The 27,678-nt window shown below is 38.4% G+C and overlaps 2 protein-coding genes across 2 annotated transcripts; one reads left to right on the top strand and one right to left on the bottom strand.

Annotated features, from left to right (window-relative positions):
• The first annotated feature begins 15,165 nt into the window (after positions 1–15,165).
• Positions 15,166–17,250, top strand: LOC117616550 (60S ribosomal protein L38). The gene is made up of 3 exons (XM_034345899.1): positions 15,166–15,339; positions 16,400–16,583; positions 17,020–17,250. Exons 1-3 carry the CDS (start codon positions 15,337–15,339, stop codon positions 17,040–17,042), a joined length of 210 nt encoding a protein of 69 aa, XP_034201790.1. The 5' UTR covers positions 15,166–15,336; the 3' UTR covers positions 17,043–17,250.
• A 1,686-nt stretch (positions 17,251–18,936) lies between these two features.
• Positions 18,937–27,347, bottom strand: LOC117614187 (ATP-dependent RNA helicase DEAH13-like). Its single transcript, XM_034342907.1, is given in 17 exon segments — positions 18,937–19,337; positions 19,681–21,333; positions 21,693–22,150; positions 22,153–22,224; positions 22,227–22,445; positions 22,448–22,816; positions 22,819–22,915; positions 23,002–23,115; positions 24,421–24,651; positions 24,751–24,996; positions 25,459–25,854; positions 25,960–26,020; positions 26,127–26,176; positions 26,272–26,346; positions 26,427–26,490; positions 26,944–27,017; positions 27,217–27,347. Coding segments are annotated over 15 exon segments (3,987 nt in total). The 5' UTR covers positions 27,000–27,017; positions 27,217–27,347; the 3' UTR covers positions 18,937–19,337; positions 19,681–19,854.
• Between the last annotated feature and the right edge of the window lie 331 nt (positions 27,348–27,678).

Raw genomic sequence — 27,678 nt, 5'->3', positions numbered from 1 at the left:
AAAAGAGATTGAAAAGGCAAAGTTCCACAAAAATGAATAGCTTTTATTAAATATAGTCATTTGTATGACTAAGTGTTTATTACATTCAAAAATTTAAGATTAAACCCCTAACTTCCTAAGGTTTTTATGCAAATTGGTCTTCAATGGAGAGTTCCTTTTGAAGCAATACCCCCTGGTGGATTGAAGCCTCTGCAATCTCCAATGCCGGCCTGGAAGCTGACACCATGCTCTGCACAAGAAAGGTAGCCTTGGTTTTGGAACTCAGTCCAGCCCCAAGCTTGTCCTGCACCTCCCTACATTCGGCCAGTTGCCTTTGGAGTTCTTCAATTTCCTTATCCAACTTATTGGCAGTGGCCTTGGCTTCTTTATAGCCTACAACCATCTGGTCCAATTCTGCCTTCTGTTTTGCATAATCAGCCAAGTTTCCTTCATGAGTAGCCTTGCAGAACTCAAAGGTTTTGAAGGTAGGCTTGAGATCCTCATATTGATCTTGAAGGTTGAGCACATCTCTGGCCAAACCAAGGCTCATCTCAAGTATTGGCTTGGGAGCCATGTTCTTTTTATGCAACAGGTCCAGGTTCCTCATCAATTGATCAGCAACTTCTCTATTTTCATCCCATTCTAGCTCCATGGACTGCCAGATCTTCACCTCCATAGCCTCATCCACAGCCTTGGACTTGGCCTTGCCAGGAGTGGAGCTATGCTTCTCAAGTTTGTCCAACTGAGCATCTAAATCCATAGCTTCAAACTCTGCCAATTCTGGATCAACAAAGGAGGCCGTGGTAGATGAACCTGGAAGAGAATGGATAGGCATCTGCAGAGACAAATTGTAAGTCAATACTAGGCAGAATCAAAATTGAGAGAAGGCCAAAACACAGTAATACTTACAGCTACGATGGGAGGCTTCGGAGGGCTGGTCACCACTTCCAAAATCCTAGCAGTTCTGGGCACTTCTGCTGGAAAGACCGATAATTAGTGAGAGACATGACATAATTGACAGAGTTAAAATGAGAACAGAAAATTACCTCAGGTTCAGGAACAGCAGCAGCTGCCTTCACTTCAGGTTCGGGGACTGCAACAGGAAGTTCTGCCTGTTCCACAGGCTCTGTTGCTGACTACTCTGCCTGCTTTGCAGGTAATGGAACTGCAATGGAGTGTTCTGCCTCTGCATCCTAAAAAAGGGCCAACTCTGAACTTGTCAGTTATGCCCTTTGAGTTTCCTGCTACTTTTTCGCCAAAGCAATGCTCTCAGTAATCACTTCCGCAGGAATCTCCTTCTATAAAAGATAGAAGTTAGAACATAATGCAACAGGAAGTTCTGCCTGTTCCACAGGCTCTGTTGCTGACTACTCTGCCTGCTCTATAGGTAATGGAATTGCAGTGGAGTGTTCTGCCTCTGCATCCTAAAAAAGGGCCAACTCTGAACTTATCAGTTATGCCCTTTGAGTTTCCTGCTGCTTCTTCGCCAAAGCAATGCTCTCAGTAATCACTTCCACAGGAATCTCCTCCTATAAAAGATAGAAGTTAGAACAGAATAACAAATACAAAATGAATCTAATTAAGGAATTGAACACAGGATCTCACTTCTTCCTCGACTTCTTTGGTTTTCTCCCTATCTCCTATTGAGGCATCTACTTCTTTCTCATGCTCTATAGCTTCAAAAGCCTCCCTTAGCTTTTCATCCGTCCCGGAGGTAGTAGTAAGAGCTGCTGTAGGTTCTGTGGCCACATAATCCACCACAGTCCTCTTTCTAAGTCTTTTTGACCTAGTAAGAGCTAGATGAGGACTTTCAGCTGCAAAGAACAGGCAATAAATAATCAAAACACAAGCCGAATTGAATTAGATAGGGCAGAACATAATTAGGAAAGCTCAAACACTCAAGATTTACCTAAAGTTTCAGGCTGGACAACACTATCCTGGGCAGGAGCAGTCTCTTTTCTCTTGTTCCTTCTGCTAAAAGGAGTCGCCTTAGCAGCTGGCTGTTCTGCTAGAATTTCTTCCTCCTCATCTTCAAAAGGAAGCTCCAAGTCCCCAGCAGCTATGATAGAAGTGACTGCACAGGAAACAAACAAGTCAGAAATCGAACCAGTAGAAGAATAATAGAATGAACATAATTTTGAAAGCTTACTAATCACTTCTCCAGCCTGGACAGCCTGGCCTCCAATATTCTTGGTCAAAGAGGGATCTGTTACAGACAGAGCAAATTGTTAGACATCATCACAAGGCAGAATAAGTAAAAAACAAAAACCAAAAAAACAGCAGACAAAATTGAGAAAATACCTTCTATAACTTGAGTATTGATGTCCTTAATCGTCTGCACCATGAACCTGTGGATTTCCTCTCCTGCATGAATAGCCTAGGAATCAGCCATCAAAAAGCACTTTTATGGTAGTACTTGAGGCAGGCAGACCTTGGAATTTGGCTTTCCACCAAGCATCGAACTCGGTAGAACTGCAAGAATTAGGTTCCCATGATGGATAAAGAGCATCTACACTGTTATTTATCTTGTTCACAGCATACGTGGCATCCTTAGGCACTTCTAGATCATCCGAATCCCTCCAAGAAGTGGCCTGGTTACAACTTCTGTAGGATTTGAGTGGAACAAGCTGAGTGCAGCCAAGTTGTCTTGTGCAGAAGTTGGGATATAGACTTCTGCCCCCAAATGATAATTCGGAGGCTCTCCACCTCCATAAGGCATGTTTTTCGGTAGGGTTACGCTCATGAATTTCTTCTTAAAATATGTTCTGGCAGTTTCTTCTTCTGGCTCCTTCTTAAACAGCCTATATCTAGGCTGGAACTAAGGATAGGTCCTCCTAATCATCACCTACGATTGAGCAGCAAATCTCTTAGTACAGTGCCTAAAGAATATCAGGTACTCTTCAATTGAGCTTTTGGGCACTTTTGCTAACATTAGTGGAAGCGCCAGAACTTGATCTTCAGGCAGAACTATATTTGGGAACCTTATTTCTGGGAAATACACCTGCAGCCACATCTGGATAATCCAGAACGCATCGGGAGTAGACAAGTTCAAAGGATTCTCCAAAGTGGCAGTATGCAAATTCTTTAACAGATGAGCTAGAACAGTAGGTCCAAACCCTACATCAGTATGGTTATGCAGTGCTTCTGCCAGATGCCTGTATTTGAACGAATTGGGAAAACGAATCGGTTTAGCTAGTACAGAAGGAACAACATATGATGTTGATCCTTGTCCTTCTCATCACTGAACTTCCTCAAATAATTGGAGAAGGAGCAGTTCTGGTTGATTATGGCTGGAGAAAGTCACCAATCGCATCCACAGGTCTTCCATAGAGTCTGAACCCAAAAATCTTAGCCATGTCCAGTAGAGTTGGAGTCATAAGGCCTACACGAAAATCGAACGTGTTGCTGGCAGAATTCCAGAAGCAAAGGGTAGCAGCCAGAAGATTTTCATCTCTATTGATCCAGTCTGCCCATTTCACGTCGATATTTCTCACTTCACTGGAAGGAAAGGAACGGCTTAGATTCTTACTAACCCAAGTATGAGAAGCTAGCGCAGAAGAGCTTTGAAAGCATATAAGAGCTCCTGCATCTTCTCTAAACAATTTTGCCATTTCAGCCGAGACAGAACCGAACGAATGAGGCCCCAAAACGAGAGTATTCTCGAACAAATGTAGCACATTCTCGTCCAGAATGTTTGGGCAAAAGGATGAAGCTTGCTCCGAACTTCAATCACATGCTTATCAACACCAGCTCCAGTAATATAGGCAGGAGGAACATAGGAGGAAGTCTGGCACGATTTTTTGGAGAAGACATTCTCAAGTTTTGAGCTGGAATAAGAGGAATCAAACTTGAAGAAAAAAAGGTTTGATCGAAGAAAAAGGTAAAACTCTGAGAAAATCTAAGAAAAATCAAGGTCTAAAAGAGTTAGGTTTTGGAGTGAACAAAAGCTGAGGATTTAAATTTCTTTAAAAAGGTTCGAGATCGTGGGAAGAAGAAGACAAAATGCCACATGATAATGACTAGCTAGTAACTAGCTAGTAACTAACCATTTTTCCACGAAGTCTATTTCGTAGTAGGCAGACGTGAGCTAACGGAAGAAAATGGCGCGCATAAATTAATGGCCAATTTGGCATTGTTTGGGCCTAATTTGGCACACCCAGTCCAAAATCAAAAAGCCCATGTCAATTTTCGACAACCACCATCATTCTCCTTATGATTTGGCCAAAAATCTGCACGCCCAGCCCAGCACTGGAGGCCCAAAACAACAAAGCAACCTCAGGACCCAAGCAGTTTGGACTTTTCGTTTAAACTGGAATCGAAAGCCTGAAATCAAGACGGCCTAACCCAAGATCTGTTAGCCCATAAGAATAAAATTGGGCTTTGGAAACAAAGAAAAGAAATCAGCCCAAGCCCAAGTCAGATTTTTTACCAAAAAGGCCCAAAATTGAAGAAACCCAAATCAGTTTTATCAAAATTGCCAACTCTATACCCAAGACGTAAAAAAGGGTCAAAATACCACTTTGGGCAAAATTGATACACTCAGCCTTGAATCACAAAGAAACCTACGTGACTACCTGACTTTGAAAAAGTCAACAATTTCAACTAGTCACAAGAAAAGTTGATAGGGAATTAATGAAAGCAGATCATTACAGAAAGATTTCTCTGAAACTTTGCAACTAAACGATCAGAATCCCTTTCTATATAATTCTACATCAGAGCAGGTGATCTTTCCAAGAGAGAAGCAAACTACAATTTCAAAAGATAAGTGGGAAGCAAGGAAGTTATTCAAACAAGAAAGGAAACTGACCATCACATCATATTGTGTTCTTTCTCTTTACCAAGAACAAACAGAGAACAAAGAAGAGTTCGTCTTTCTTTCAGAAAAGCAAGGAAAATACCTCCATGAAAACTAACTACTGATGGTTCTTCTCTACAGAGCAGATAACATCCCTTTTTCTTTGCATTTAAAATAAAAGATCTTGTTTTTGGAAAATTTGCCGCCCATTATTAAAATATTAGAAGCCCCACTCCAACATTTTCTATAAATGTGAGAGGAGGTGAACAGATCAAGGGACAGCCAAAAAATCAATCAAAAACAAAAACTCAAAATGATCACTTGATCTCCAAAGCCTTCAAAACACTGAAGCAACCAACAGCTCATTGAGCCACAAGAAACAAGTCAGCTATAATCCAGGATCTCTAAATTCAGTTCAGTTTCAGTGAAATAGTCATTCAAAGCGAGATTTCTCTCGTTACAAATTTGGTTCAGCATAAGCCAAATGAAGTAGAGTTCAAGTTTTACAAATATGAAAACGTCAACAAATTTATGGAGAGCCTTGATCAAGCAGAACAGGTACCACGGTGTAGTTCCAGCTCAGTAATCATCAAATCCAGCCACTTCTGCCCCTTCTAGACTGAAGAGGTTCCAATTCTGTCCGTTCAAAAAGCCTTCTAGGGCTTGAAATAGATTAAAACTCTGCCAAACTCGAATGTTGGTATCGATTTATAGCTGAAACTTTACAGTTGAAGGTGTTAATAGTCCAATTTAGCACAGGTATACCCAGTCTAGCCCGGATCAGAAGCATCAATCCAGGCAGAAATTGAAGCCCAAAAGCTCATTTTGTCTTTTTAGAGTTGTTCTTCCTTTTTAAGCTTTGTAAAAGGCAATTTTGTCTAAAAACAGTTCACTTTCTTATCATTTACTCTGGCCAGAACTACCAGTTTTGTACTGTGAAAAATTGTGAAGTCCTCACCAGTCTGAGGCAAGAAAAGAACTTACTTGGGAGATATTCCTCACCCAAATTCACAATCGCTTGTTTAGAAATCAGTAACTTGGGGCTCAAGTTATCTATTTCTAAGAAGTCTGCTAGGATTTTCCTTACTAGCAATGGCACGCCCGCACACCAAAGAAAGTTGACTTGTTGACTAGTCAATGGTTTTTGAGACAATAAGGAACTTTACCCTACCATCACAGAAACAAATATACAACGGGTGAACACCTGCTCCGCGACATCTGCTACCATCTCATCAGCTACGCTCTCCTCTACTCCATTCTCTTCAGCTACCGCCTCTTCGGCCGCTTGCTCTTCAATCCTTTTTATGTTCACAACATTAACCTGCTCACTTTGCACAAGGAACAAGCTCGGGCAGAGCGCCTCGATGTCACCATCTTCAATTGCATAGAAGGGAGCAGTCCCATTTGTGCAATGCACGTAGCCCAACTTGTATGCATCTATGGTGGCTTCAAACTTGGATTTATCAGCAGACTTGTGGTGAGCGCGAAGTCTAGCTAGAAGCTTGTCATAGCTAAGGGAGATATGAGACAGAAGAAGGCATCTTTTCGACTAGCCAAGTCAGTAGTAGAAGAGCTAAGCTCATAATCCTTCTTAGCAAGGGAGCTTTTCAGCTTAGAGCTCATTGCCCTCAAATCAGACATCTTCTTCTCATAACGGGTCTGCTTGGCAGAAAGCTTGCTGGCCAGTTCAACATTCTTCTTCTCCAACTCGCTGAGCTGAGCAGAAGAAAGGGCAACAACAGACGAGTTCCAGATAGTCTTAGCTGCAAAATCTAATCTTTTTGAAGCAGATGAAATGTTGCTTCCTTTGTTTTTCCAAAGAAAAACTCGAGAAGGTGTCAAGATCGTCAGCCTGACGGATGTGATTAACCAAGTCAGCATAAGTAGACGGGCTTAACAGAAAGTTCGTCTTGAGTAGATCAAAAATGCCCGCATCTCCGATAGGATTGAACTTGCCCACCTCAGGGTTAGCCATGGCATTACATAAGATCCCCTCGCTTAGGCAGATGACTCTCTCGTCTTCTTAGCCTCCGCCAACCTCACCTCCAAAAGGAGTCAATAACGCTGAATCAACTCCACGCTTGACTGCCCGTGATTCAGCAGCTGGATCGTGAGTAGACCACGCAGAGACTATTTCACAGAGCAAATCATGGTCTTCAAGTTTTTCAGTAGGAGACTTGAGTAGAACATCCCGAGCACTGCGCATACCACCAATCTTTATGCTATCTGTACGAGTGAGATGCTTAACCCTAGCACATGAAGGGGGATCAGCTCCTACTTATGTCTTCTTAGCAAAAATGAGCCTCGGTTTCTTCCTCAACGGAGATACATCCTTCGCCCGCAAAGCCACAACTTCATTTCTCGAAGACTTAACATCAACCTTCCTCTTTGAGGGGGGGTTCGGCAGAACACTCCTCCTTTTCTGCAGGCAGATCATCAAAGTCTAGAACATTCTGCTTCCATTTCTCAACATCCTGGGCAGGGGCAGACCATCAACCTCCCCTCAAAAAATCGCTCAGCTGATGTGGCTCGAAATGCATGAGGCCCAGCATGCTCCAACCCATACCTGCGACGATAGACAGCAGCTGGTCCACATGCACGCACCTGCTCTAACATAGCTGCTGCTCATTGCCAACCGTCACTTGTCACGACGATAACTAGTCGGGCTTCCCCCAGCTGGCGCTCGATGCAAAAAAGAAGAAAATACAAAGAAAAAGAAATATACGTGCTCGACTTACCTTGGGATGCACGTCGACTCCTCTCTTCGATAAGCAGTACAAATTTTTCAAAATCTCTCTCAAGTTAGAAAGTAGAGAAGTTAAGTTTGCGATACTGGGGATTATTTGACCTAATTGGGAGTTACTCAATTTAATCAGGAATTACTCAATTTAATTGGGAGTTACCTGATTTAATTGTGATTGATTTGATTCCTACCGTAATTAGGGATTTGATTTAAATCAAATCACTAATTAAACCAATCTCTCCAAATCATGGAAGAATAATTCCTTTCCATTTGCAGATTATTCCTCTAAAACCCTAGCCTCCGAGGCTCCTATAAATACATGGCTACGCACAAGGGTTGAGGTACGTCTAAATTCATACTGAAAATCTGCATAAATTCCCCCTCACAAACCCTAGCTGCGACAGTCTCTCTCCCTCTTACACAAGTCTTCGGCTACCCCTTACGGCTCCAGCCACCCGGTTTACACCTTACATATACATCTCCGTACCTTATTTAGCTATTGTTTTCTCTACAAATCAATTGAACTAAGGCATCGGAGGGGCCTTTGGCTAACAACCCCCACACCCCTCCCCCTCCCCCCCTCACCCCCGGGCGTGTGGTCCTCTTATTTGGATCTATTTTGCATGGAGAAAGAGGCGGCGAAGAAGAAATGGGAATCTTTCAATCGAATATTCTCGTGGGAAGAAATCGCTCCCACAATGCCCTACAGCTCGCTGTAGTATTTATGAATGGGTGCACCATTTTGTTCAATAGTGAACGCCCGTTCATTGAGATAAAAAAAATATATATAAGTTTCATAGCCACCATCATAGTAGGTCTTCTTGATGGCAGCCCAGATTTCTTTGGCAATACTAAACTGAATGAAACGACTGATCAATTTGGGGGACATGGAGTCAATTAACCACCCCTTGACTCGAAAGTTTTCAGTACACCATTTGTTGTAGGTGAACGAGAGCTCAGGAGGCTTTGGAGTGTGATTGGTTAGGTAACCAATTTTTCGCTTGCAGCAATGCACATCTCCATGACTTGAAACTATAAGGGATAATTGGTCTCAGTTAGGGTGATGCCGGTAGGGAGCGGGGAGTTGTCACTTTGATTAGTAACGATTTGAGGAGTGCAGGTGGAAGATCTTCCATTGATCGGAAGCGAGACATCGCCTATTGTAGCGGAACGATTTGACTGTAAGATAAAGGTATGGGTTTAGGGAGTTTGATAAGAGGATTTGGATTTGAGGAAATTTGATTTGAGGAATTTGATTTAGGGTTTGTGTTTGAATTTGAGGATATAATTTGAGTGATTTGAGACAAATTAGGATTGATTGCTCTGATACCATGCCAAAATATGAATATGGTTTGAGTACTTTAGGTTAATTGTATTCTTCTCCCTAAGGAGGTATAGGAGTTTACAATGGTGCTTTACAAGGAGATAGATACAGTAATTAATTAGGAGAATATCTCCTAATTATACAAGGATGTGTTAACTATATGAAACAGGGAACTAAATCACCTAATTAACTTGGGAAATAAATCTCCTTGATTTAGTAGATTAACTCATGTCAAAACATCAAAACCATCAGAGGATCATGCATCTGGTAGGAAAGAATTACAAAAGGGATTAACCCATCAATTTTTATCATTTTGCAATCAATACTAGGCAAAAAAGATTATATTTTTTATGCTGTTATAGATTACCTGAGTCATGTTTGGAGCAAAAATCATAGCGAAATATCTTGCATTCATTTTGTTGAGTTCTTCCTCAACAACATCAGCCATCATATTGATAGCCCAATTGAGTAACGCACCCTATTTTGGCTTTAATTGCCTCATAAGCTCAATAGATTTCTCTTCTATGTTGTATTGAAGAACTTGTTTAGTAGACCTTCAAAATAGCAGCCAAGTTCTGTTATGACGTCAAGATTGAGGTGATGGAGTTTTACTAGGTTTGGGAGATGGGGGCATGGTGGTTGGCGTGTGGGCTGGTGGGAGTGGTGGTGTGGCTGAGTCTTCTCTCTTATCATTTTTCTCTCCTTTTCTTTTTTTCCTCTTTCTTGTTTTTCCAGCCTTTGTTCTTTGACCAAATTGCCCCTTAATAAGTAACCCTAGTTACTCTAATTTGATAGAAATTGAGGATTGTCCTTGAATTGCTTCAAATTGAAATCACATGGACAAAATTGACAAAATTGAAACGACATGGATCAAAATGCTAAAAGTGGCAAACCATATGGACCAAAAGTGACTTTTTGCCAAATAATATTATATGACCTCAATTCCAAGATTGTAACATATACATATAACAAACAATATGTAATTCACACAACAATACAACAATAAAGGAAGAAAAATTTACTCAAAGTCTAGACTTCAAAACTCAAAGTTTAGGGATGACAAAAATCCTCATTGGGTCCATCTTCACCTTAATGGGAGGAGATTTCAGGGTAAAATCAGGGGCAGGTACGCCTATCCCCGAATTTTCGAAATCACTGGTTGGAGATAGGCCAAGGATAGTATTGATACCCTATCCCTAAACGCAACCCAATAAGTTGACATAGTTGTGTGTAGTTGAGTTAAATGATAATTTAAGGTTAAATTAGTGGAATAATATATGATAAGTTTTATTATTATTTAAAAGTAAATAAATCGGCAATTCGATGCGGATTTGGGAGATAGCCCTCGAGGGGGATGGGTATGTGGATTTCTCAAAAATTCTTATCGAGGATAGAGGTGGGGATGGGTGAAGGGACGGGGAGCGGAGATGAAGAATGGGGACAGGGATAGTATTGTCCTACCTGGCTCTACACCTGCCCGTCACCATATCTAAACTTTAAGCACATTTTGGGCTCATTTGGTACACCTCCCAGGCATGGAATGAGTTAGATTACAATTCGGCCCAAGTTTGGTTCACCTACTTCTAGTTTTAAATGGGGACTACTAATGTTGGGCCCACCAAAAACACCTTCTTAGGGGTTCTTAACAAAGCCCATGTGGAAAGGGGGACAATTAGTACACTCACTAATTAGAGCGTTCGCATGTTTTCATCTCGTATTATCGTCTTGTGCTTCCCAAGCGAGCTGAAGTCAGTTTTCACTGCTTCTCAACAGGTCACCTATCTCTCTATCCCTGAATCTTCCTATTCTTTCAACTTGATTGAATATTGTACTCAATCTTTCTCTTCTCTGCAGTTTATGGTATGAATCTACAGATGTTTTGAGATTTTTCTCTATTTTATTTTTAGGTTTTCTATCAATTATTTTTGTTCTGGAATATTTCGTTCTGTGGCTCTTTCTTGAGATCTTTTCATTGTTCTTTTGAGTGAGATAATTAAAAGCGGTTGTGCAATTCGTATTATAGTGGCTAGATATGCTAGTTCAAGGATTGGGTTATGTGCATAATTGAAAATTTTCCATTAGGTGAAATTTTTATAATAAATAGGTTAGAGAACAAAGTTAGAATGCTTCTTACATAGAAGAAATTTTTTTTTTTTTTTTTTTAAAGAAGAAGAAGAAGACTTGGAATAACAAACGTATGCAAGGTTTTTTTTTTTAAAAAAAATGGAGTTTTTAATGTATTGTAGAAATGGGGTCATTATTTTGCTTTTGTAGTGAATGAGAGAGCATTGGGGAAGAGGTATTAGGAATGCATGAAGAAAAGAAATATGTCAAATCTTTGGTGTGTCTTTTTTGACCCAAATAGCTTATAACTCAGAACCAAAATAGAGCTTTGGCATATTTCTTTTATGCCTCATGTTTCTAGGCTTTACAGCCTTTATTGTTAGCAAAGGGTGGTTTGTCTTTTTAAAGTTTTTCTACTCATTTTTCTGCAATTATTTTGATTTTTCTATAGGTTCTTTGCTATGGGTTATTGTTTAGTGTAGGTTTTTTTTATGAAATTTATCTAAGCATATTAATTGGATTATATGAATGTTATGAAATTTATATGTACATTTTATTTCAATATCACAACTGGCTAAACCAATATTGTTTTGTTTGTAGAACAATTATTAGATATGGATCGAAGAAAGATTTTGTTGATCTTATTGTTGGAGTTGTGGCATTTAGAGACAATGTGTGCTTGCATTATTCTTGTGTTGACGATGCTTAAATCGAGAAGGAGAAATATTGAAAGGCGCTCTTTGAATAATCATTTATTGGTTAGATGTGAGACTCGTTTGTGTTATCTTGATAGTATAATAGGAAATAGTGATCTAAAATGTGTCAACGAACTTAGAATGGATAGAAGGACTTTTGGTCTATTATGCAATTTACTTCGCCAAGACGGAAGGGTTAAAAATGATGGTTTGGTGTCTTTGGAGGAGCAAGTATATGTGTTCTTACATGTACTTGCACATCATGTTAAGAACCGCACTATTGGTAGTAGATTTTTCGGTTAGGAGACACCATTAGTAGGTATTTTAATTCTGTCTTGCAAGGAGTTTTGCAATTACCAGACATCCTACTAAAAAATCCCGGATCCTATGCGTGATAATTGTGACAATTCTAGGTGGAGAAGGTTTAAGGTGTGATCCTAATATCTAACTAGTGATTCTCTTGCTTTTGTGCAACTTAATGAAAGTAACAAGTTCTATTGTTTAGAATTGCTTGGGAGCATTAGATGGGACTTATAATAAAGTGCGTGTCGCCAAAATTGACAAGCCAAGATACCCAACAAGAAAATGTGAAATTGCAACAAATGTGTTGGGTGTGTGTTCAAGAGATATGCAATTCATATTTGTGTTACTAGATTAGGAGGGCTCCGCATCAGACTGTAGGGTGCTTCGTGATGCCATATCTAGACCCAATGGGTTAAAGGTTCCCAATGGTAAGGCATTAGTTAGTTTTAAATTTACAAGGCATATTTGATTTTGTAAGTATACATGTACATACTAATAGGAATTTTTCTTTTGGTTATTAAGATATTATTATCTTGTAGATGGTGGTTACACAAATGGTGAAGGATTCCTTGCACCCTATAGAGGAACAAGGTATCATCTATCCGAATGATGAGATGGACATACACCTTCCAATCATGAGGAATATTTTAACATGAAGTATGCATCAGCGAGGAGCGTTATAGAGCGTTGTTTTGGCTTGGTAAAAGCTAGGTGGGGCATACTTAGGAGTCCATCTTTCTATCCAATAAAGACCCAATGTCGAATAATCACCGCTTGTTGCCTTCTACATAATCTCATTAGGAGGGAGGTGTCCATAGATCCAATAGAGCATGAAATAAATGAACTTGAAGATGGAGAAAACATGGTCGAAGGTGATATACTTGGCACCATCAAACTGTCTGACCAATGGACTGCAAAGAGGAATGATATGGCCTTGCAAATGTATAATGAGTGGAGAACAAATAGGCACCACTAGTTAAAAAAACCATTGTCATTTGTGTTGGAGTCTTGCAGACTACTTGTATTTGTTTATGAGCTATTGCTATCTGTATTTTCTGTTAATTATAAATTGAACTTTTTATCATTGTATTTGTTTAAGTCGAATTGATTTTCTATTTGTCTTTCTCTAGAAAAATTGAACAATGAATGTGTTATGTAATATGCAATATGAAAGCTGAATCTTGTGTTCATGATGATATTTATTAGTTATGTATTGATCTTTTTTATATTGAAAAGTATATATTTTTGTTTTGCCTTATTTATAAACATAGCATGGAATATTAGTTGTATAGGAATGGAAAGTGGTACTGTTCACAATTCTGAATCGTCAGTGAAGAAAGGAACGAGGCGTAAATGGCTTCTATTTGAAGAAGATGCATTGTTAATTATCCTTGAGGATTTTGTTACTCGAGGTCATTGATGTGATACAGGTAGCTTCAAATCTGGCACATTGGTACAAATGGAGGATGTTTTGGATGGCTTATGTCCAAATTCAAATATAAAGGCAAATCCGCATATTGAGTCAAAGTTGAAGAAATGGAAAAAAAACATATAGCATAATTTATGACATGTCGAATAATAGTGGGTTTGCATGGAATGATGTCAAAAAGTGTATCAAAGTTGATAGTGATGATGCTTGGAAAACTTATGTGCATGTGTGTGTTCAACCAAATTTCAATTTTCTACTTTCTTTGAGTTCATGGATGCATATGCTTTATTTTGTTTATTATTGAAACATGTTGAAAGTAAACTAATACATGTCTTGTTTAATCATAGCACAGTAAGGAAGCAAAGAGATGGAGAAACAAATCTTTTCCAATTTATGACAAACTTGCTAACATATTTGGAAAGGACCGTGCTACTGGAAAAGGATATGAGGTTCTAGTGGAGATGATGGAGGAGCAAAGCCACAATGAGGTTAATCGAAGTGACCTTGCAGCTGAGAATGAATCTCCCATGTCCCAAGGTGGCAGTCATGCTGAAAATAGTGAAAGAAAGAGAAAAAGAGGAACTGAAAATTCAAGTGATGGAACCGACAAGATAGTACATGCATTGGAAAAATTATTTGCAGAATCTGGAAAAAAAAAATGCAAATGGTAGTTGAGGCAATAGTGAAAGGTAATGAAGATCATAGTGACATTGCCAAAATGCTCAAGGACATGAGTCTTTCTCCTATGGATCAAATTGATGCATTAACTCTCATTTTGGAGAAACCACAAACTATGGCAGTGTTTCAGTCATTAGATGATGATTCACAGAAGTGTTTGTTCAAAAATTGCTTAATGACCATGCTAGAGGATGATGGTGCTTCTATGGTGTCTTGGTTATGGATGACAATTGTGTCACAAACTACATATGGTCATGGTAACTTGTCTTAGTTTGTGAACACTAATATGTGTACTTTCTTTTGTAATTTTGGTGCTGGAAATCCACTGTGGATAATCTTATTTTGTGAACGTTGTTGGATATGCACCATTGATTTTCTTGTTTTGTGAACTTGGTGTTGTATATGCACCATTAATCATCTTATTTTGTGAACTTTGTGTTGGATATTCACCATGAATTAAGTAGAGCTTTATGTTATGAAAATTGGCTTGCTATGATGTTGGAATGGTTTGGAGCTTGTCTCACCATGTTTGAAGGAAGAAAGGAAGCATAAAACCAAGTGTAGAGGTCATATGGCTAGTGGTTCGGCAATCGACAAATAGATAGTTGGTTTTCGTAAACTATGATGGCAATTGCATGTTGCGTTTGCAATTACCTAGTGACGGTTGATGGTTTGGTAATTTGTGTTAGGGAAGTTGAGCTTTCACATTTAGGAAATGTTCTCAAAATATGGGCGTGTACCCAAAGTTTTGGAAAATTTAGTACTAATTTTCGGCATGGAATTATAGTAAAAATAATTTCTAATTAAAATATTATATCACCTAAAAATAAAAAAATAAAAATTTAGTCTCAGTCCAAGCATACACCAAACACAGACTAGTATTATTTTCGTTATCCAGCTTCTTAGTTCGACATTACACCAAACGCAAAACAAGTCTTATTTAGCTTATACTAAATCATGCTAATCCAAAACAGTCCCAATATTTAATTCAGTCCATTATAATTCGCCGTATCAAACGAATCCTTTGTGATAAATGTTGGTAGTATAAAAAGAAATGCAAGCCCAATGGGCAAAATCATCTGAATTGAAGGTGGGCCAGTGGGAGAGAGTAATAAAAGCCTATTAATATGTGTTGACCCGCGAAACTACTCGGCCAGAAAAGCCCATTGCGGAACCCGGTTACAAACGGTAATTCGACCCAATTTTTCTAGGGTTAAAGGAGCCTCTTGCACCTTGAGGTATAAATGTAGCTCCGAACACTTAACGCGGCTTGGTTCGTGTGGATCTGCCTTTACAAGGAGAAGAAGAAGCTTCTCCGCCGTCAGAATGGTATCTTCATTTCTCCCTTTATTGCGTTGATTAACATGTTTGTAAACATATAGATGTATGCATGCATATACACTACACACATCTGATATATACACTTAACTTTGCACATACTGACATGTATATGTGTGTGTGTGTGTGTGTGTGCGTATAGACACGTTTAAGTGTATGCTCTGGTATTTTTATGTGTGAATCGATCCGTGTAGTGAAATGGGTTTCCTTCAATTTTTCTTGTTTGGGTGTTTTTGGACCTGGACTGAATATTATGTGCTATTTGCACTTTCTGGTTTTAATCCATTTCAGTATGGCCGTAGTTGCTTGTGTTTTTCGAATAAATGGAGATACATGTATTTCTGAAAAAAGCCTTTGATGAGGTGCATTTTAGGTATGGATTGGTTGGAGTATAATCCAATATAGAATTATTTGAAAAAAAAAAGTAGTAGTCTTTAGTATCTTTCTGACTGCAAAGTGTGAATGAAAATTCAGAGTCTAGGTAGAGGGAATGAAGAAAATGTTCAAAGGATGATGGGCGAGGTTAAGTGGAATATCTTTGAATATTATTTAAATGTATATTTAGATAAATGAATGTTTTTCGATAATTCATGTTTGCATTTAAAATGATAATTCATGATATTGTGATTCGGTTCAGTGGCTCTGTTCTTAGCTTCCAGTCCTTTTTGTAGACTCTGGATTCTATGCTAGTAAGAGACAACTGTCAAAATTCACAATGTCAAGATTGTCTTGAACCCTCAATAGAAATGTTGTATAGAATTTCATTTTATTGCCCATCATATCCTGATTACAGTACATCAGTGATGATATTATCAATCTTAGTTGATTCATATTCTGGCTAAACTCCTGTATTATGTTTTCTGATGTCTCGTTACTTCTAATTTGATGCCTGTTTGATTGTTTTGGAATATTCAGTTTTTTTGTTCTGTTACATTTATTTGTTAATGTTGGCTGCTATGGTTATGATCTTGCTTGCTGATATTGGATTCCTTTATTGTTTTACTTGTTACCCCTTGGTGCTAAGAGTTCATGTTTGTTGTTTTCTCCACAGCCTAAGCAAATCCATGAGATTAAAGATTTCCTTCTCACTGCAAGAAGGAAAGATGCACGCTCGGTGAAAATCAAGAGAAGCAAAGATGCGGTCAAGTTCAAGGTTCGTTGCTCCAAGTACCTGTACACACTTTGTGTGTTTGACTCAGAGAAGGCTGACAAGTTGAAGCAGTCTCTTCCCCCAGGTAAAATGTTATGAAAACACCATTATCTGTTTAGGAGCAGGTAATGATGCAATTGTATGTCCTAAAAGTTATTAGCTTTGTATGTTTTGTTTATAGTGATTTAGGCATCAAGATATCAACTGGATTCTTCACAAGCCTCTATAATTTTTCCACAATTTATTGGGTAAATGGAGTTTCATGGGTTGTGAAAGTTTGTTCATACACATTATAGTACTGTATACATGTTTTTAGGTCACCCATTTTTCCTTTCACCTGTTAGGATGCAAGAAATATTATTTATTTTTGAGAGCCTTTTTTTTCATGTAACTGAGTTTGTTGTTAAATGATTTAGGCAACTTTGAATGTTTAGGTTTATTTTATTTGATGTTATCCTGGTTTTTTGTTGAATTTGTTGTGGCTGATTGAAGGGATAAAAATGTTATTTTCATGTCTGCAGGTTTGAGTGTGCAAGACCTGTGAACTGGAATACCCTGAGCATGTCAGATGGTCGCTAGGTGTTGAGAATTTGAAAACTTATCTTTTATGGTAGTGATTAAAATACTTTTGTAATGAATTGTTATTGCATGCAGCACTTGTTTGGTGAATGGTGTTAGTTTATTTTCTTCAATTATGGCTATTTAAACTTGCCTCTTCTTCATTTTAATGCAATTACCAGTTTTGAAGTGTGCTTTCTGCTAGCTTGTTTTGTTTGATATCTGGCTGCTGAAAATGGATTTCGTTGCAATGCCCCATTTAAGCGACGAGCTAAATGAGTTGAATATTGTGTCCAAATGCAGTGTCCGAGCCGGTAGAGCAGTTCCGAATAATAGACTACTGAATCGCAATGTGTATTGTTGATTAGTTTTGCACGCAGAAAGTTAGCTTTGTTTAATTCCCAAATCTTTATATATAAATTTTGAGAGTAACAATATATTTCAGTTTTTCCTTGTATGTTGAAATAAGTTTTATACTAATTACAAGAAGGGTAAACTATTGAATATCCCCCTGAACTATTTCGACTGTTGAAATTATCACATTGAATTAATTTTTCAGCTAATTTAGCCCCTGTATTAAGTTTATTCGTCAATTTTGCCTCTGCCGTTAAATTTTTCACAATTTCATTCAAATGCTCGTCAAAAATACCACGTGAATGGCACGTGCAGTTATTGTTGAGGTAATCTCATCCTTCTAATCCTCGGATCGCTAAAAGGTAATCTCGTCCTTCTAATCCTCAGAACCTTTCCCAATTCCCATCAAATCAAATCAATATTTCTAACTAGGTTGTGTGAGCTTTTGCTTCGATCAGATGGTGAGGGAGAAAAGACACTTTCAACTTGACAATAGTGCGCTACCAGAGGTGAAAATTAGGAAATATGAGATATTAATGAAGAATCTGTAGCCTTCAACTCAGAGAAGACGGCAACGGTCTCTCGAGTCCCTAAGCTTGTCATATTAAGTTTGGAAAATGAATACAAGTCAACTAGAAATCTATCATTGTTAAATTATTGCGATCCAGAACATAGTTTTACTATATTAACCCGAGTCGCCAGAGTTTAAGGTGCAAGTTAAGGATGGCAACGGGTTGAGTAGGGGTAGGATATGATAATACTATCTCCGTCCCCGGTCTCCACCCCTACCGCCGTCCCCGAACCCATCCCCTTAATAGGTTTCGGGGAATTCCCGTCCCCGTTTCCAAACAAGTTGTAAGAAATTCCAATTTCAGGCAGTTTTGATCTGAAAATTTTCGACTTTGGCATGCCCAAATCAAATCCCACTTCTGAAGTAGAAAAATTTCAAGAAAAATTGGATTGGAATTGGAATGTATCTCAAAATTCCAAAATACAGTGGGATGTATTTAAGTAGCATGATGTTCCGATTATGAGATCAAAGTAATGAGTGCAGTAACATTCGATTTGTGTTTGCTATATCTATCTTTAGATTCTTTGCTGCTGCCTATTTCAAATTTCCTTCTGTAGAATGCTGTCTTAGCTATCTTTTTCATGTCAGTTTCATCCAGAATTTCAACCCTGGTTTTCGTTTTTAGTTTTTATTTTTATTCGAGATAGAGGGAATACATGCGAGAAAAGAGGGATGAAGAAGGGTTAAGGAAGGGTGGTGAGAATGATGTGGAACAGATGTTTATTTTTTATTTTATTGTAACTTTGCACCTTACAAAACAGTGTGGGTTGGCTTCACACTCTATTGTATATCAGAATAGTATTGTTCTAGTCGAGAGGCAACAAGAAGCAGGCCATAGATGATTTCCATTGGACACAAAAGTTTGGTAAATGAAGTACTATTTGAGATTGAGGGGGAAAAGTAGCATGATGTTCCAGTATGAAGTACTATTTGATTAATAATAGTGAATTTCCCATATTAAAAAACTAAATAAATTAAATGAAACCTCCTAGAATTGATAGAGTCAACCTCTAGGTACGCTGATTGTCCAACAAAAACAATATCACTAAACCATCTGCACATCTAAGCTAAATAACCAAATTCTTCAAGCAGCTCAAGAAAGCATATGAAATGGAAAGTCCAAACAAGAAGGTTATTAAGCGTCAGCTGAACAAACAAACTAAAATGTTCTTTGATAACTATTACAGTGGGCTTAAACTCAATCATGGTCTAACTTAACCAAGATATAGATTTTATGAATTGGAAATTCATCACTGAGCTTGGATTGATGACCTGGAGGATGCTCTTTATTGTGCTCATGTCGTTCTGATTCCCAATTGTGGGGCCGATATCTCTCATTATCATCCTCTCTGAAACCTGTGGAAAAACAGATGAAAAATAAGTGCCTGTTTGGAAACACTTAAATTTTTGCGTTTTTCTTTTCCGCAAAAAGATGGAGGGTAAATGTATGGGAGGAAGGAGGGAAGAAGAAGGACGGAGGTAATAAGGGAGAGATGAAGGGGAAAATATGAAATAAAAACTTCAAAATAAAAGCTACAATGTTTCTAGTTTTAACTTTTGATTTCCATTTTCAGTACCATTCCATGTACATTGTCCCTCAGCCATCCCTCCCCTTCCTCCTCCCTTCTTTCTCTCTTTTCTCCTATACATTTCCTTCCTATATTTCACTGAAAAAGGGTCTACATTTAGAGCGGATTACCTAACTGCAGTAGCTTCAGTCATAGGGCACGTCGAGGTCAATGCATTTCCATACAGATACAGTGGCTGATCATTCCTTCTGGCTATTTTTCACATTAAATCAAAGAATTATAATTATGTTATATAGAGAAACAATAATATGCCGGTATGCTGGCCAAACTTCCATACCAGCAATTTATTTTTTCACTTTAACTCTCTTTGATGTCTTCAGGAATCGATCTTGGGGCTCTAAAATTACTTCACTAAGCATATGTGACCAAACAGTTTTGAAATTATTGTGGAAACCCTCCTGAAACCAGTCCATGATTTCTGGATGCAATTCCTTGGGATTCTCCTTCCAGACCTCTCTTAACATAGCACAGCTGTCTATCTTTTTTCTATTCAGCTTAGCCAAAAGACTCCCAACCCGTCTTTGACCTGCTGCCTCTGGCCTTAAAACACTAGCAGGAGGGGCTGCCATATACTTACGAACAGATCTTAAACATGGCAAAACCTGGCCTTCAAGCAAAGCATAAGCAAAAACTGCCACTCGAAATGCATAATTACTAATTGGAATACTATGTGATGGAAGCTCCCATAAATGAGGACCAAAGGCTGGAATGACATAATGTAATACTTGGTCAGTTAGAGGCTCATAGTAAGGTTTGGTATCTGTTGGGGGTGCGGAGAAAGTGCACAGAGACCGAGCATACTCAACAAGCCATTCTGATTTCACACTAGTAACACCGTGCATGTACGGACGTCTTGTCTGTATCAACTCGCTGTATACCAAAAACTCAGGGGCTGAATTAGAAACAGATGACCAACGGTGGAGGAACACAATCTCTTTAACCATGCAGGCTTGATACCGAACTGCATGAACTTTTTTATCTCCTAAAGATAACCCGGAACTTCCTCTAATGCGTTTGGCAACCCTATCTGCCCAACCAGCGCAGATAGCTTGGCCTAGGAGCTCTTCCTCATACAATAATAGAGGGTTCTTATCATGGGAAACCCTCCAAACATTTTCTACATCTTTCAAACTTCCAAAAATCCATGAAAAATCCTTCTCCCCACCAGAAACACCACTTTGGTTAAAGACAAGTTGGAGTAGTTGCTTTCTCAGCTTGGACATTTCCTCCATTGTTTTCGGGTGTAGAGCATTGACATTACAGAATTCCACTGGGCTCTCTGAAAGTTCATAGCACTGCAAAGCATAAGCTACAGACAGAGCATCACTGCTGGGATTAGAAAATTTTTCACGAAACATTTTTACAGTTTCTTTTAGTTTCTTCCTTCTCAACTTCTCTTGCTTGTCCATAACTTCAATGTTCACAGTGCCACTGGAATTTCCGTCCCCATCTAAGTCTTGGCTTTTTGTGTGACTATCTTCAAACTGCCTGACAAAAGGATTTGACAAACTCAAAGCAGCTGCTGCTGCAACTGCGTATGCTAGCACTAAATTAGCCCTAGAGTAACTCTTCTCCTTACACATTACTTGAATAACTGTAAGCAGCATCCTAGAGTGGCGAGGACTCATGGGGAAATCAGCCATGGCCTTCCCTAAAGGTGTCAGTCTTCCATTGCTGTCAAGTGCTTGAAGGATCTTTAAGCAACGCTCAGCTTCATCCAAGGCAGCACCCTCTGGAGGAGTTGGAAATGGAAAATTGGATACCTGGGATGGACACAAAAAAAGATCATATACTATAACAGCAGTCCAGATGTAAAAGATGGCACACAAGAAACATGATCTCTAAATAACATAATGGTAACAAAATAAAGCATACTTTCAGGTGAAAGAAACCAACGCTGCCCAAGAACTTAGTAAGAACCATCCAAAACCATGAACATTAGAAGATGAATGAAACATCTACAAGCACTAAGATACAAAAATCAACAGGTTCAGAACCCCAAACCCCCCCAATGAGATCAGTATCCCCACCTCACAAATCAAGCTACTGAAAGAAAACTTCAAAATGTATAATTGCATATTAATAGCTTAAAGTGTTTGGCCAGGAGACATTTTGGACCCACCTTATCAATATTCATGGATTTCATGTAAAGTACAACACCATCAACAGGGACTTTAGATATTTCAGCCGGAGAAAAGTCAGGAAATATGTTACTAAATGCTGCAGAAGAATACAGACGGTAACAGTATCCAGGCCCAGTTCTTCCAGCTCTTCCTGCACGTTGAGCAGCTGATGCCTTACTTATCCACTGTACTTCATATGTTTCCATGCCATTTGAGGAATTGTAGCTCTTCACTTTCTCTCTTCCAGTATCGACAACATACTTTATCCCAGGTATAGTTAAAGATGTTTCAGCCACATTGGTGGCCACAACAACGAGCCGTTCTCCTTCCCTGACTTCTTCAACGACATGAAGCTGATCTTTCACATGCAGCATGGCATAAGGAGGAGGAACATGAAATGTACCTGGAGAAGTATTCTCTTCAACTCCACTCTTTTTTCCCATGCTAGGATTGGATTGGTGTAGCAAGCATTTGGAGTAACTGAAAATGGTTGTTTCTCATCAGAATTGAAGTTAGATGAAGTTTTTGCGTCTCAAGCTTCAGTGCAGTAATGCCTCCTTCCTCTCCTAAAAGATTTTCCACATCACCATCAATTTCCAGACTAGCTTGGATCAATGAGTCGCCATGGTCACCAATAAATTCCAGTTCATTCTCTGTTTCTGAATCATATGAATCATCCTACTCATCGTCATCTATATCAAACTGATCTTCATCATTATAGCTAAATCTGTTAGTTTGATGGCCAGCCAAATTCCATGAACCTCAAATGCTTCATTGATCTCCTTCATGTCTATTTCCTCAGTAGAACTTCTTTCAGAAACTTCAGTGACATCACTCCTAATATCCCCTTCAGTTGTTTTTTTAAACTGTTCCTTTGAAACTCTATGTAGCTTTCGACACAAATACTCTACTTTCCTCTGCCCAGTGACGAACACAAGTACGCCCCCGCGTGGCAGCCTCTTGTGAATTGCCAAGGCTTTTTTACATGCTTGCCCAATATAATCCTCTTCCTTAGTTCTGCTTGAAAAGTAAATGGTTACAGGAAATTGTCTGGTGGGAACTTCTATAACTGGCGGGGGATTGCGAAACAGCTTTCTACCAGACATGAAGTCCTCCACTCGCAAGTGGCACTCATCAGAACAAGCTTCAAAAGACAAATCTGTTGCCCAGTAATTATAGTTCTTCCCGAAAGCACCTCCCGTTGCTGCTCTGCAAATTTTTCCTGCCATCACATGCAAATGAGTACAACAAATGGTTCAAGAACCTTGACTAACAAATTTTTTCATGATCAACACTATGGAGCTTCACCTCGCGAGCACGAATTACACGTGAAAGCATTCCGATAAGAATGTCAGTGTTCAAGCTCCGCTCATGAGCCTCGTCAAGAATTATGACAGAGTATCGCTTCAGCAAAAAGTCATTCTGTACAATAAAGAGCTTTGGTTTAAGTACAAGGACAAGGATAACTAAATCTAACTAAACTCCATAAAATTTCATAAAAACGGTGACATGATAAAAGATTAGTACCTAAAAATAAAAAAAATGGAAACAGATCCCAAGAAGTAATGATCAATACTTGTACAATTGAGAGAAAGTGAAAACCAAAACCAATAGAAATTCAGTTCAGGGCTGAATAAAACCGGGCCATTGCGTGCCTTGATGCAAAATTAAATTGTGCAAGTACAAGTACTTTTAGTAAAGAGGAACAGTATCCAAAAATCTAGCTGGTTTCTCTCCTCTTATCCCAAAAACAAAAAAACAAAACAAAACAAAAAAAAAGAAGGATAAAAATGAAGACATTAACGACAAGCTGCAGTATTAATATGATATTTTATAGGATGAGCACTGTTGGTACCTCAGACACCGTCCCACACACTGCCCGTCTAAGCCTTGAGACACATCCAAGGCAGTTCCAATATGATTCCTTATTGACCACCCACTAGCAGTCCATTAAGCCCAATGGATACCCATTGCCCATTATATATGCATATCAAATTAATACTGCAGCTTGTCAAAGCATTTTTATCCTTTTTTCGTTTTTGGATAAGACGAGAGAAACCAGCTACGAATGTGAGTGACGAGAAAAAAATGAGAGAGAGAGAGAGAGAGAGAGAGAGAGAGATATCTACTAAGACTTAAGATATATACAAATAGTCAAAACTTAAAAGGGATTTTCTTTTTAAGAAAAGAGAACCATGCTGTTCGGCTCATCCCACAATGTGTTCCCATTATATAAAACCATCTATTTTGTAGGTTCCCTTCAAAACCATTCATGTAAAACATTTCCCAAATTGTAGAGAAATGTCGTAATTATGCGTAAAATAGTTTGTCCCAGGATCCTAGCCCATACTATATACTGAATTTTTCCATGTTAAGGATGTCCTTATTGTAAGAAAAGTGCACATATCCTTCCTAGGGCTACCCAAGGATATATTTTACAATGATCGGAACCATCTATATTTTAGGTCATTCTTCAAGGATTATCCCTGCTAAAAAAAATTCAGATCAGAAGTTGCCAAGGATAATCAAATGGCTAAACAATTTCTGATTTAGCTGAGAAGCTAAAAACTGAATGGTTCTTTTCACTGGTTCCATCATCCAAACCAAATATGTATCAATATGAAAACAGAACCCAACCTTAATAGAAACCCAAATAGAGAAACTTATTATTTGATGCATAGTTGCTCAAATCATGATAGCATTAACAAGATCGGTTGCGTAAAGAACCTGAAGTTCCCGTAGTAATATTCCATCTGTCATGAACTTGATGGAGCAACTTTCACCGATCCTTTTGTCATACCTAACTTGAAACCCGACCTCTTTACCTAAATGTAGACCAAGCTCATATGCCACTCGCTTAGCAGTCGCAAGGACTGCAACACGACGAGGTTGAGTAACACCAATTATACCACTTTGGACACAAGAGAAGCTTGAACCAAAGCCGGCTTCAAAAAGAAACTGCAACATGTCAACCAAAATGCAGAATTAGGAGCTTCAAGGGATCAAGAATATAAAATACATATAAACATAACAACAATAATATGATAATAAACCCACCTGTGGAACTTGGGTGGTTTTACCACACCCAGTCTCTCCACATATAATAACAGTGGAATGGTCATTAACAGCCTCCATTATCTCCTGCTCCATCATTACTATTGGAAGATCCTTCCTTGCATTTTCAACTTCCTCAGGCCTTGATACATGCACTATAGTTGGGGCGATTAGAGACCTCGGTGTAGGAGAATTTGATAATTTACTCGTCCTGCTGAAATTTACATTTGGTGTTTCTTTTACTTTGTCCTGTCCCAAATCCACCCCCAGTCTCCAGTTAGTCAGTAACACCAGTCATAAATAAATAAATGCCACTCAGAACATATAAAAACTGGTAATATCACATTTCTGACTACTGTAAGAAACAGGAACATGAATAGCATGTTGATCACATTGTGCTCATCATTATCCTTGATACCTATCAAAAATCCAAATGTGATCTTGGATTGCACATCTTACAAGTATTATAAAACCATTCTGAAATTTAGAATCTAAAATTATTTGTTTGCTCCGGTTTTTCTTTTCTCTATTGAAGGGCAGGCTGCAGGAGGGAGTATCACAACGTATAGAATACATGCCATAGAGCAACAAAATTTCCTTTTTAAAAAGTATCAACCAATAATGGGATTTCATGTAATAGGTTCAAAAAATAGTAACATAAAAAGACAAGATACTTAGAAGAATTCTCAATATGATGAAGACGAAACATACCATCTTCATGCTTTGACTATCATCATTCACACTTGAAGTGGGCAAAATGTTTATGTGTTCTCGCAAAGACATGTCATGTTTGTTGCTAATAGCATTTTTATATGGTGAGTCAGCAGCAGTTCCACCATTCACGCCAAGTCCTCTGCCACAGATTAGACCCTGAGAGGAGTCCAAAGAAATAAATGTGTTCTTTTGGATTTCTGCTGGGACTATCTTTGATTGCACCTGATCATTCTTCCAAAGATCCGACCTTGATTGAGTTTTTTCTAACTCAGGTTCACTTTCACTTTCACTTTCACTATCTATCTTCTTAAACGGTTGGTCAGTAAGGGGAACACCAAAGCCAGCTTTGGAGAATAGTACAGCATTCCTACGTTTTTCCTTTTTAGACTCAACCTACAAAAAAAAAATTAAAAATTAAAAGAAAAAAAAACCCTGTTAAGAAGAAAGATATGCAACAAAATTTTGATTATATTGGTAAACACTTTCGCGGATACAAACCTTGCCAATATTCTTTGATGACTGCAAAAGAGAATGTGCACCCTCTGGAAGCTTATATTTCCTGGTAATGTAAATACAAAAATCCCATCAAACATCACTTGGATAGGAAACAGACTAAAATATTAATCACCTATCAAGAAAAGAGGGAGCAGGGAAGATAGCCGTACTCTAAGGCCTCAATGCTTTTGGATATGGAAACAGATTTTTCCTTCTCCTCCTTGAGAAATGAAAAGCAAACAATTCCAAGTCAAGTTAAGAGAACAATGAAACAAAAATGCATTGAGTTTTTCACCTATCAATACAGTCATGCACCTCCAACTTCTTCAGTTTCCTTTGCTGGGATTTGCTAATCATTGTTGCTTTTCTTTTATTGAGTTTTTCACAATCCTGGATAATCAGATTCAGGGAATATTTAATTTGAATACAGCAGAAAATAAAACAACTAGTAATTTAACTTCTGCACGCACCTGATTGGTGCCCTTCCTTTTGTTCCTTCTCTTTGCTGGCAAGATGAGGGTGTTGCTATCACCACTTCCCAAGCGTAAACCCCAAAAAAAAAAACACGGAAAGAGGATGAAGGTTTAAAATGACAGAAAGCGAGTTTTTTGCCCTTCCAATTTAGACCACAACAAGAGATTATGAATCATGCAGTACATATTTCAGTCAATGGCTGAAGAACTAGATACCTAGGAAAAGTGGCTGAGCCAGTTCAGTTTCCATTGCTCACTCCAAGTTACATGATAGAAATTTCTTTAACAAGTAGCATGTAATTGTAAGCTTTAATTCACGATAGCCCTACTTATATAAAAGTTGAGATTAAGATCATGAAAAAGAACAAAACTTGAGCCCTAGATTTCTGTTGTTTTAGTTTGTCAACTTCATAAACTAACCTAAGGCCCTGTTCTTAGGCAAGTATTTAAATGGGTGTCTTGTAGTTGAAGGAAACTAGCATAGAGACAAATGAAAAAACAATACAATCTACACCTCAAGTCCATATGCTGTGCACAATTCTCCATGGGAAAGTCCAGTTTGCTCCTCATTTACTTACTTCAACAAACCTGAAAAATATTACCACCAAATTTAATCAAAAAACATTTATTATGAATAAATTGACTTTTAACCATTCAACAATTTATCGATATAACAAATGCGAATGAATCTCTTTCTTCTGTTTTCAGGGAAAGTAAAAGAAAAGTGTTGCAGACAAACAGACGGGCAGTTGTGATGTAAAAGGGCGGAACCAAATTACGAAATTACCAAAGAATCTTCTCCCTTCTTACGCCTCGGTGGTGGAGTTTTTTCTGGAATTTCCTTCTCCTTCTCTCCAAGTGTCTGTTTCTCACTCACTTTCTTCTTCGCTGCGTTCTTCTGTTGTAAAAACAGGCGCGTTGAGGCTCTAGGGCGGGTTTTACAGGATGCTTCGATAATTGGGGTTTATGCAGGGACAAAATCGGGATTCTGTGTCCGATCGGTATTATCGTAAAAACGCACATGAAACTGGCATATAAAACTCACATGGGTATTATCGTAAAAACGCAAAATAAACAATTTTAAAAACTAAAATTAGAATATGAATGGTGATTCTTCTTTTCTTCAAACTATCCCCTGACACATGCTTACGTATGCGCCAATTGGTTTTTTTATTATATTTTTTTTTCATTTTTAGATTTAAGAAAAGATAATATGAGTAGTTATGTTTTATTAAAGTATGACTTATTA

This window comes from Prunus dulcis, chromosome 1 (assembly GCF_902201215.1).
Source record: "Prunus dulcis chromosome 1, ALMONDv2, whole genome shotgun sequence".
Taxonomy (NCBI): Eukaryota; Viridiplantae; Streptophyta; class Magnoliopsida; order Rosales; family Rosaceae; genus Prunus; species Prunus dulcis.
This window is presented reverse-complemented; position numbering and strand designations above follow the sequence as displayed.

What these genes read in the sequence shown, in the direction of transcription:
- LOC117616550 (XM_034345899.1), top strand. An exon ending in GAAGCAGTCTCTTCCCCCAG is followed by an intron (nt 16,584 to 17,019) that starts GTAAAATGTTAT and finishes TCATGTCTGCAG; the next exon opens with GTTTGAGTGTGCAAGACCTG.